General features: G+C 38.6%; 1 protein-coding gene across 3 annotated transcripts in view; it reads left to right on the top strand.

Moving 5' to 3' along the window:
* The window catches only part of SATB1 (SATB homeobox 1), a 91,718-nt gene extending 81,759 nt beyond the window's left edge, over positions 1-9,959 (top strand). For all 3 annotated transcript variants that reach the window (XM_059482591.1, XM_059482582.1, XM_059482600.1), the window contains exons 10-12: positions 4,957-5,160; positions 5,653-5,748; positions 8,241-9,959. In XM_059482591.1, the coding sequence (XP_059338574.1) occupies positions 4,957-5,160; positions 5,653-5,748; positions 8,241-8,726 (786 nt within the window). In that variant the 3' untranslated portion in view covers positions 8,727-9,959. The remainder of the gene's footprint in view (positions 1-4,956; positions 5,161-5,652; positions 5,749-8,240) is intronic.
* The last annotated feature ends 2,123 nt before the right edge of the window (positions 9,960-12,082 follow it).

The raw sequence follows: 12,082 nt of genomic DNA, 5'->3' as shown, positions 1-12,082 counted from the left end.
GACAATTAAGAGCCCATTTTACCAAGTGTAATTTCATATCTGCGTTCTATAAACTGGAGTGCCTTCAGCATTGTAAATAATAAAAATTGCCCTCTATTAGCATGTTTGTGGGCAGATTAAAAACAGTCTTCATTAGCATAAGTAACACTTACAGATTCTTTTAAAAGTAGAAAATTATTTGTTGAATGATAAATTGCTAGCTTTCTAGTTAGTTGCTGAAAATGTGCTCATTCAAAATGCCTACTTTAGTTTAGTCTACAATACTCAATATTTTTTTTTAGTTAGAAGTACTGTTTAATGGATTATGTATTTAGTCTTTGTTCACGGTAGATGCTGAAATGCAATTCACACTTTCTGCTAAAATGTTGGTATCAAATACCTCCCTATTTAGATTGATTTATTTTAGCACCATATATTTTTATTATACTATATGCCCCAGAGAATGATACAAAATAATCTTAAATATACTATAACCAAAAAAACCTGAGCATGTCTTAGCATTGATCCTCTAAAATGTTTTCCCTTACTAGATTTAAGCTAAACCCTTTCTAAGAAATGCTTAAGTCATTGTTATTCTGTAAGAAATATTCATCATTTGGCAAATTATTATCAATGTAACAAATTAACCAAACAAGTTCAATTGCTTCACCTTGTAGTCTTCCCTTTTCAGACTAGACCTGTTTGTTGCTGATCTGGAAGGCTTTGGCCAAAGAACATTCTTCATTATTGCAATGCTATCCTTAGTTGATGTAATTAGGCTAGATATTTACACCTTAGGTATAGATTTCTTTTTCCTTTCAATGATAAAGAATGGAAGAATATTTTATTAGAAACTCTGTGTGAAAGAGCAGATTTTATTTAAGCACAGCAGAGGTCTAACTGAAAAGAATAGAATTTGGATATATGGATAAAATGTGTAGATGGTTTCTTTAAAATAAGCATGCTCATGGGTATTGCAGAACCTAAGTTTTGGCAGTTATCCTCTTTGCGCTTTTCCTGCAAGTTTGGCAGTTCGGCTTTCACAGGTTTTTTTCCCTCTAATGTCTTGTGTTTCTTTACTAAATCCCTATCAGAAAACCAGACAGAAGACTCTTATTTATTTTAAATATCTTAGGTTTAGCATCTTTTTTTTTTTCACCATTTTCTTGCTTACTGTAGCAAGACCTTTGCAGATGGTACTTGGTTACTTGAAAGTGCATAACAGTATTTTCTTTGTAGCAGATGGATTTAAGACTTTTAGTTCCCAATAAATGTAGGTTTACAATACATAACTTTACAGGATTTGTGTTGTATATAACAGGTTTGAACATATTATCTCAGAATTCATCTGCATGGCATTTTCAGCTTATCCAGGGCCCATGCCAGTATTTTAAGTAATAGGGAGAGCATAGTGATTGATAGCAGCTAAAGGCGTGATTTTGAATAGAAACAAAGGTTTTAGAACAGAAGGTGTCAAATTAAACTTTGTCAGTTTGAAAAGTAGTAACATCCTGAAAGTTCTCCAAACATATTTACATGTGGCTAATGTTTATATTTTGCTTTGTACTCTCTTTATATTCAGTGTAATGTTGCCTGGCAAATTTACTGTTTTAAAATCAAGGTTGTTCCCAATGTCATTGCAGAGTTTTTGGGGGGTTTGCCTTTCTGCATAAATGCATCAACTTCATTATTTTAATGCTGTTTTCTTAACAATGTACTCTATATGCTGTATAAACTGGTTGTGATCTAATCTGATTTATAAATATTTCCTTATTATTTTGTGGTCATTTCCACTTCCTGTAAAACTATAAAGACAAGAAAAAAAGGAAAGTAGGCAGAAATTGCTCTAGACTTAAAAAAGTATTAAAGGAGAAAAACCAGCCCTGTTACATTCACTTTTAAGTTCAGCTGCATTATCTGCAGCACTTCATACCTTTTTTAGATCAAATGGAAACAAAACTTATAAATTTTACAGAACTTAAATTAACCAATAGAAAAGTCTGGATTATTTTTTTTCCAAAATTTTGTAAAAAACATTTCGTACTTTCTCATGTAGGTGACTTTTATGAATGACCTTTATTTCATGTACAGAAGACTGAACTGGAAACTAAATTAAATACTTCTATCTTTAATTATTGTCTTGAACCAAAAGGAAGCATATTGGGATAAAGTTCATACTCTCTTAACAAACTCAGCCCCTATAGCCTCTCTTGCTGTCCATCCACTATCTCATCTGAGAACATTGGTGAGATCAGCTTTCATAAATATGTGCAGAAATAAACCATAAAGACCAAAAATTTTTTTTCTATCCTTGCAATTGTAAAAGAATTCAGTTGTTTGTTTCCATGTTTTCCATCAAATGTTTCATCAGAGTGCGTCTACTTCTTTAAAAATGTGCCAAGTGGAATAGAGACATTTTGGTAGAACAGTAATCTTTTCTGTGTACCCTGTCAGAGGTATCTGTCTTCATTATCTCAAAATCCCTGAAAGGCTAGCAGAGACATGTTTCAGGTTACAATTCATCAAGTAATTTTAGATAAGGCATTAGAAGTATTATTTCAGTGCAAAAATTGAGAGAAAACTGTTGGAAATACAATGTTAGCTATCAGTAGTTAATAAAAATAAGGTCTGACCTAGTAAATACAGAAACAGAAAAGACAGTAAGGACAGAAGGTTTTCATTAGTTATCAAAAACTGTTGTGAAATCTGTTTCATCAACAGAAAATGTTATTACCTAGGAATTATTTTTTCTACTGGATATTTTTTAATTATAAAGGGTTTCTACTTCATTTTTAAGAAAAACAAACGCTGTGATTCCTGTGGTCAGCAGACAAAACATCTGCATCTTCTAAATGCATGGTGGACTTCTTTTCTAGCCTGTGTGTATGCCTTGGAGAGGTGTCATAGATGGAGATGAGTTGTCTTTTTTTTTTTAATTCCACCAGACTGTCATGATAGACAGCTCTGCTCTTTGTTTCACCACTTTAGAGAGAAAGCCAACAGTTTCAGTGTAAAGCAGCGCAGATTCCAGACAACCAAAGGACAGTGTTTACTCTTTGGCATGGGATGTTTTGTGGCTTTGGGGTTCCTTAATTTAGAATTTTGTAACTGCTCTTCTGTTAAAAGATCAAGATTGGTTTATCTTCATCATGATCTCTCCTCCGTCCCCAAGAAGCTGCCTCTGCTTTCTGAGTGCACCACTTTTAACTTACTGCAATAAAGGAATACTGCTGCTGAGCATAACCCAGCACTCAGTATCCCCGTGGATGCAAGGTGAGCAGAGAGCCATGAGCAACATGCTGTTTTTGTTAGGGGCAGGGAGAGCTCGCCCTGCTAATACATTCCAGTGAGATTCCAGAGACCCTTGCTACTGTTTTGAAAACATGCCATACAATTCCAGCCAGGACAGGCTGAGTGTCTCTGCTCTGTGTGAAGGCATTTGGCCACATTTCCCAGTCGTCTTGCTAAACCCTGGGGCAATACCCAGCATCCCCACTTAGTCAAGGAATGGGGTGTGCTGCATCCCTAGGGTGTAAGGGAGCCCTTTGCTGCCTCTACTCTCCCCTGTCTCTGCTCCTTCCCTCGCACACCTCATGAGCACCTGGCAGATTTTGGCCCCATTTAAATTTTTGCTTTTTCAGCTCTGCTACCACCATCTCTATAACATTTGTCATTTTGATAGTTTCTTGGGGGCATTTTCTTCTGTGTCATTTGTTCAGTTTTTCCCTTATATCCAAGCAAATATACTTCCAATTTTTATACACACCTCACTAAATATTTTCATATACAATATGAATGCATTAACATTATTTGTTTACTTTGAGTCTTCCTGTTGTGGGAATATTTTTACACTGCATTTATTAACTATTAGCTAAAGATATGAGTATCTTCAAGAAAATACATATCTATATCATATCTATGAGTCTATTGTATGTGTTTGTAAACCATTCTGGATAAACCATTAATCCACTACTGGTATGTATAAAAAGGACCTAAAAGCTTCTGTACATTTATATTATTTGTTGTTTCAATAAAATGTCACATTATCTTTCCTACACCATTAAGAAATAAAGCTGCATGGACCTATTTTTGAAAACAGATCCTTGAAGCTAAAATAAAGGAAATATGCATGTTTTATACATGTAATATTTTGTTCCTAAATTTTAATATACTAGAAAATTTCTGCTGATGTACACTGTCCTAGCTAGAGGGTTTGCATTCCTCTTTTAGAACTACCAGTGCACAGTTGAGAAAAAAATCCTCAATTAAATTTTAAGAAGATGTAAAGAAACATTAAATTTTTGTGATAACTCCTGTGTCTCTTTCAGAAGCAAACTAGCAACTGCTTCAGTTCTTGCAGGGGATTATGTAGCTGACTTCATATTATGTACCCCAAATACTCATAGGCACCTTTCTGTCCTTGATGGGGAAATGTATAAAGGGAGTATCAGAAGCTAGAGCTCATCTTCCTTCCGCCCAACCGCTAGTAATCCTGTACGTAAAACTGAGAGACTGATTTTTTTTCTGGGTCTATGAGGACAATCTGGAAACAGTTCTGTATCACTTGAAATAAATTCACCTGCAGAGAAACCTCTTCTTGTAGCAAAAATTAAGAAATTATCGCTTGACTGCATCTAGTCATAGATGTCTTTTGAAGAGATGATAGGGAGTTCCTCTACTGCTGTGGTTTACGTTAGGCAGCCCTCCAGTCAAGCAAACAAATAGCAGCACTGTGGTGTGAGACCAAGGGGAAGATGCTTTCCAAAATGCCTATGGTTGGTAAGGGTCTGTGAAATGGCTGGGCAGCCTCTCAGTGCATTGGTGTTTGCTTTAAGCCCAGCCTGTGCAGTGAAAGCCCTTTTGATCAGGTGAGAGGATGAGAGAATGCAGCACCTCTAAAGTACACATTTCACCCTCATTTTGTCCCTTGCAGTGTGATGAAAAAATACCTAATGTTTTGCTGGTTTTGTCTTCAAGGGGTGGCTCTGTGAGCTGTTACGTTGGAAAGAAGATCCATCACCAGAAAACAGGACCCTCTGGGAGAATCTCTCCATGATCCGAAGGTTCCTCAGTCTTCCTCAGCCTGAACGCGATGCCATTTATGAACAAGAAAGCAATGCAGTTCATCACCATGGTGACAGGCCTTCCCACATTATCCATGTGCCAGCAGAACAGATTCAGGTTAGTTTACCTTGGCCAATCCCACAGAGCGCTAAGTAAATAAAGCTTTAAACGGAGCAAAGGAAATTAGTGTTTCTTCCCTCCTGGTCAGGCTGAGCACAGGTCTCCCGGTGCAAGATAAGAGTGCGCTGCCATCCACCAGCACGGTTCAAAGGAGACCGTGCGACCACCCAGAGCTGTTGTTGCGGTTCGCTGGTGTTTGCTAACGTGTGTGGTGGCAGTGCACAGGCAGCTGTGTGCGGGCAGGGCGAGCTCGGCCCCGTGCTGGCTGTGCCTGCCTGGACAGGCACCAGGGCCGAAAGGCAGCACCGGTCAAGGGCCTTCCTTCCAGCAGACCGGGAGGACCTTGTTGTGCTGCTGATCGAAAACCAAGCAAGAACCCTCAGCAGTGGCAGCTCCTCCTGGTTAGGAGTGAAGGGAAGGGGATTTCTCATCCCACTTTAACCCCAGTTGAGACTGGGGTGAGTCAATATTTGTTTGTTTTTCCTTCAGAGCCCCTCTCCCACCACCCTTGGGAAAGGAGAGCATAGAGGCGCTTTCCTACCAGGCCTGTTGACCGCTGGACCTTGGCTGGGTGCTGCTCCGCAGGTGAGCTGGCACAAGGGCACCATGTCAGGGAGAGAGAGGAGGGGATGCAAGACCCACACCATGAGGCTTGGAAGAGCTGCTGCCCTCTGCTTCAGGGCAGCCCGAGCTGGAGCTGCACACACCCTTTTTTGCTGGCACAGGTGCTGCCAGCCGGGAGCGGAGCTGGCTGTTGTGCTCGGCTGTGTAGCCCAGGTTGTCAGTGGGGACTGCTGCCTCTCTGAGCTGGGGACTCTTTAATCACTTCTCACACAAGGCCTGAGGTCAACCTTGTAACTGCTCCTTCTTAAAGGGCAGATATTACCCCACGCTTTTCCAGCCTCAGCTGAGACCCTGTGTATCACTTGTATTACCTACACAGAAAAATATTTACAAAGCTAGGAAGGATAGAGTTATCTCGCAGCCAGAAACAACACGAGTGTATATTAAAGATAAAGCAAACTGAATAAGACAATCCCTTAGGATATCAAGTACTAAAATAATTGTGAAAGCCTGGAAACTTGCTGTTTGATTTAGCAAAAAGAGAGAGAAAGATCTATATTAAGTAATAAAACAGCACTTGTTTGAAAATGTACATTGTTTTTAATAAAATTGCTTCTTAAGGGGATAAAAGGAGAAGCTTATGCACAATATAAACATTCAACCACTATGCCACTTAGTTAGATTTTCTTGCCTTGTTGATAAAAGTTGTGTGTTTGATCTCATAAATATTATTCACATAAGCAGTTGCATTGTAATCTCTTAATATGACTTGTAAGAGTAAGGATTGGGAGATTGGGCCTGAGCTTTGTCTCTGCTGTTCTACATGGTAATTGTTGTATATGCATAAATATGTAGCTCAGACACAAGTTTTCAAACTGTATATACAAAGCCTCCAGTCTTATAAGAATTTAATATACTGGGAGTAGTCTTGAATCTCTTCAGGACAGGAGCCTTGAATGGGACTGCTCACAGACCATAAAACATGCAAAGACCTGAGCAGGGATGAGGAAGGAGCCCCAATTCCAGGGCATTCATGTCAGATCTTAAAATATGAAGATCACTTAAAGCAGTGGCTTCTAAACCCGTTGTGGATGTATGTGCAAAGTCTCCACAACCACAAGAGCCCCTATGAAGTGGACAGAATTATAATCCCTCCAGTATTTATACCATTTGTACAGCATTTTGTGCTTCTTAGGGTCTCAAAGAACTGCTACTTAGAAGCCTGGAAGCCACTACCAAAAGACAAAACTTGTTGAAGGGAGACTCTCAAAGGGAAATAAAATGCAGTGATAGCTACTGCTTGTTTTGCTGTGGTTGTTTTTTAATAATAACTGGTAGTTTGTACCATATGACAAGAAATTCACTGATCCAAAATATCTTACTAACCAGTGCTTCCTGTGCTGTGCAGCAAAAGAATTGTCAACACAAACAGTAGCTGATAAAATTGCTTTTGATTTTAAACATGATCTTATAGTGTACTGTACTCTGGTGGTAGATGAGAAAAACATTTCTATCCCCAGGGCTCAGTGCCTCACCTTTTAAGAATGTTTCTGAATCCATGCTTGCAAAACTTCATTTTAAGCTCTTGTTAATTATTTACATCATGATTTGCTTTATCTTATTCTTCTGATGTGCATATTGGCTCATTTTCATTGCCTGAGTTTTTGGAATGCAGCATGTTCCCGTCTAATAATAATAGTGCAACTTATTTAGAGCTTTGCATCTTAGTGCTTTATAAATATTAACTAAATAATCCCCAGCACAAACACAGAGGCAGGTAAATAGGTCTATTCCCTGTTTATTTGTTGGGATACAGGCAGTGCAGGCCAGCTCAGAGACTGCAGGCAGGAGAGGTCAGATCCAGAAGGGGAAACACAGATTTCCTACCTCCAGATCCCTTTGTCCTTGCCGAGGCTGGGTTTGTCAGCGCCACGTTAGGCACTTCCAGCCAGCATTTTCTGTTGTAATGTTTGCAAGTTTGACGAGACTTCAGTGCATGCTGAGGTCAGATCAGCAGTGAGATATTTCTGTACTCAAAGAGATAAAACGCTCTCCTTCCCCCTGACTACCCAGCCCGTTTGTCTAGCTATTGCTAGAGAGTTGCAGCCCTTGTTTTTGGGCAGCAGCTGCCGTTGCTGGCAGAGCTCCGGCACGTTTGCCCTCATCTGGCACTTTTCTCACTTTGCCCTTGCTACAGTTCTGGCTAAGCTGGTCAAGTTAATCCTGTACTATGTCATTTAGCATTTTGTCTTGTCTGCACTTGACTCATGGAGCATGTTCATTAAAATTTGTCAGCTAAACCGCACCGATGTTGTATCATCAGTGCTTTCGGTCTGGCAAAACTACGGTGTTCTTTTTGTTCTTTCTTTTTTTCCCTTCCTTTTTTTTAAACTTACTAAGCCTTTGTTTGTAGCTCTGCAATTTCTTCCCCCCACTCCCTCCTCAGGATTTTCTCTGGAACAAAATAGGAGCAAGAATACATGTACAAAAAAATGCTGTTCTTTGTCTTGCAGCAGCAGCAGCAGCAGCAACAGCAACAACAGCAGCAGCAACAGCAACAACAGCCAGGTCCCAGACTACCCCCAAGGCAACCGACAGTAGCATCACCAGCTGAATCTGAGGATGAAAATCGTCAGAAACCCCGACCGCGAACAAAGATTTCTGTGGAGGCCCTAGGGATCCTACAGAGTTTCATACAAGATGTAGGCCTGTATCCAGATGAAGAAGCAATCCAGACTCTCTCCGCTCAGCTTGACCTGCCCAAGTACACCATTATCAAGTTCTTTCAGAACCAGCGATATTATCTCAAGCACCATGGGAAGCTGAAGGACAATTCTGGTTTGGAGGTGGATGTTGCAGAATACAAGGAAGAAGAGCTGCTCAAGGATTTAGAAGACAGCATCCAAGACAAAAATGCAAACACGCTTTTTTCAGTTAAACTAGAAGAAGAGTTATCAGTAGAAGGGAACACAGAGATTAATGCTGAATTGAAAGACTGATCTAAAAGTATTATTTTCTTTCAACAGTGCCGCTGGTATTTACTAATGAAATGAAAATTCCATCTTGCGTTGTGTCAAAAACCCTTATTATTCATTGTTTGGCCAATGAATCTTCCAAAACTTGCACAAAAGTTGAAAAAAAGGATAATGCAGACTGCACTAGATGTTTTACTCTATTTTACAAACTGCTTCGCAGCAACAGATGAAGCGTTGAGGATTGTTTGATATTAATTTGTGTTCACTGGATACACTGTGAGTGTACCCAATAAGCATGATACCAGTGATTTTGATTCTGGAGCCTTCAGACAAGCATTACAACTTTTGTGATTTACTGTTTTTTCGTTTCTGTTTTGTTCTTGTTTTTTAATTATTACTGTAGCACTCCACACTTGATCTTTGAAAAATCACATTTATTTAAAAAAATAAAATAAAAAGAGTTTGTTACTCTTGTTCTATTGTATGTTACAAAAGAACTATAGACTGTGGAATGCAGTTTAAAGATAACATATGCCAACAAATGCCTTGTATTATATGGCACTGCCGTAATTCAGATTTGTTTTCTTTTGGAAATAAAGGTCACTGTATTTTTTTTTCCATTCTCATTGTTACATGGTTTTAGAGAAAATGAAAAAGAAAATGTGAAACACGATTTAGTCCTCATTATTTATTTGTAGATCCTGCAGCATCATGTTGTAATTAATTTTTTTGGAAGTTTCCGTTAAATGTAATATTGCTTCTCTTGTTACCATACTGATTTTTTTTTCTATTTATAAATGTATTTTGATGGGCAGTAAAACAAAGTGTCTTAAAAGTTTTAAATAGAGAAAATGTGCTTTACACAGTTGCCTATAAAAAGTGCTCTATGTTATCCAAGCAATTCATACTATAAGCTTCACTCTTATTGTTGTATGCAATTTTTACTATCATGCAAATAAGCTTAGGTAAATAAAACTAATAGATCACCTTAGAAAATTATGCAATTAATGTGAAAATAATTGATGTTTGCAATGTGTCTTCCTTTGGTTTACAATCAATTTTAAAGCTACAGCTGTATAAATTTTCTGTATAAAGGTGTATTTCTTTTTTATGAGTTTATTGCTATGAAAACACCAGTTATTTTGTTACAGCTGGCTGTTTTTATAAGTGTATCACAATTTTCTTTATGCAGAAATGTTCTGACTAGGAGTGGTTATTGACTGTAACTACACAATTAAAATTGTTTGTATGGTATGATATGGCAGGGTTTGTCTGTGTATGTGTATATCTGGGAGGAATAACTTGTTCTTAGTGCACATCATACCTTCTTGCCACCACTTTGTTCTCCTTTAAAATCACAGGCAGATTTTTTTAATGACCTTCTTAAAATTTGAATTTAGATAACATACTTCAAAAAGAAACACAGTTTGGTTATGAAAATCATAACCTGTCTTTTCTTGGTTTAAAAACTTGCCTGCCCAACAGAGATAGCAGGATATTATTGAGTCAGAAGGCTATCAGGCATAAACATATTTACAGTTCCTGGCAGTAATGCACTTATAATGGATACAGCTGGTTTTATTTTACACTAGAATTATGCTAACACTGTTCCTTGCACTAATGTATAAACATTAAAAAAAACATTAATAGTCATAAAATAAATAGGAAAGATGGGCTTTGCCCGTAGCAGTCTCCTTCTAAGCAAGATTATTTTTAATGATCACTAATAAGGTTCTTGATAAAGCCATAACAATTGGTGACCTCTGAATTTATGCAAGGCTCATGTCTAGGCTAGAGACCAGTCTGCAGCTACAAGTTATGAAGCACACACTGTTCTCCTAGGAGAGAAATAACTTACATGCAGTGGGACCCAGGATGGGGATTCAGCTCAGTCTTCCTGAAATGACTAAAAGTTTACAAAACTCAACATGAATTTCAAAGGGACTATTGGCTTTTAGCAAAAGTCTTTGTTTAGTTCTATTAAGTTCATAGGGAAATTTAAAACTGCTGCAGGCTGTCCTTGGTCTCAATGTCCTTTGTGGGTCCATTGAGCGGCTCTCAGCTGTGGCACTTCTTGGCTTCTTCCAGGACTGTCTGGGGCTACACCATGCTTTGGGTTTGGGATCCAGTCCAGTTGAAAGAAAAAGCCTTAGTACCACTCTGGAAGGGAAATAAGCCTTAGGAGGGACACATCTATGTGATTTGGCATTGCATTCCAATAAAAAGGCAGTAAAACTATGCTCTCGCTTAAGGGACTTGTAGTAGCTATAAAACTATCGATAGCCCAAAGCTATGCTGGTCACTAAAAGGCAAAAATAAGCCTAGTCTGGGGAAGTGACTGTGATCGTGATTGGATTTCTTCCCTTATTTCAATGGCATTGTTGCTGTGCACAGTCATGCAGATGGAGCTAGGACTGACCCCTGTACACAGCTGAGGGGCAGGGTACATGGCTCAGGCACTGCAAGCTGATTTGGTGGGCAGGACAATGCTGCTGGCACCCTTGGGTACACTCTGTCCCTAACAATGTGTGCAGATACAAGGCAGAAGGGGGAGTGAAGAAAAGACTTGAATGTACTTGTTTCCACAATAAACGCCAGTACACACAGCACTCCAAATACCTGAAAGAGGGCAACCCTACAAAAGTGTAAGAAGAGATGTTTAGTCTTTGCTGTTTTGCAAGCAATTTCCTTTTCTTTTATCATTTTAAGTTTTATGGGTGCTGAAGTAGAGGCCGTGTGTGCTTGCAGATGGTTATTATAGCTGTTTCTTTTCCATTATCTTCGTTGTTCTTTCTCCTACTGTAGCTGAGGTTATCTTCCAAATGGTTCAGCCTCTGTAGTCACACATTACCTGCACAGGAGTTCAAATCATTGCCTTTTTGTGTCCCAGTGGGTGGGCTGCAAGTACAGTCTTTTAACTTGGCCTATGTGACCAAAAGCATTTTTGTTAAATCTTTGGCAGTGTTTTCAAAGGTGATATGGGCATTAAGGATTCCAGCTTTCTGTGAATGCAAGAGATTTGAACTGTTAGGTATTCAGCTACAGCAAGCATATGCCACCTTGACTCATGGACCAGTTAGTCTGCCTAGAACATTACCTTATGTCCTTTTCTGTTCCTTAAGTTCTTTTTTTTTACCACCTGGTGGAAACATACCAAAAAAAAACCCAAAAACCAAACAAAAAAGACCCCAAATGAACAAACACACTTTTCCACTTCAGCAAAGATTAAGATATCAGACTGGAATTCTGTAATGAAGCACAAAAATTGAGACATAAAACCACTATTAGTTGGGAAGTTGTTAGTAAAACTCACTGAGTAGAACTTCTCTAAATGTATGAAATGACTATTATATACTCATATATACATATATATATAATAT

Source organism: Ammospiza nelsoni, chromosome 1 (assembly GCF_027579445.1).
Source record: "Ammospiza nelsoni isolate bAmmNel1 chromosome 1, bAmmNel1.pri, whole genome shotgun sequence".
NCBI classification, from domain to species: domain Eukaryota; kingdom Metazoa; phylum Chordata; class Aves; order Passeriformes; family Passerellidae; genus Ammospiza; species Ammospiza nelsoni.
The sequence above is the reverse complement of the archived record's forward strand: the minus strand, read 5'-3'. Positions and strand labels throughout refer to the sequence as shown.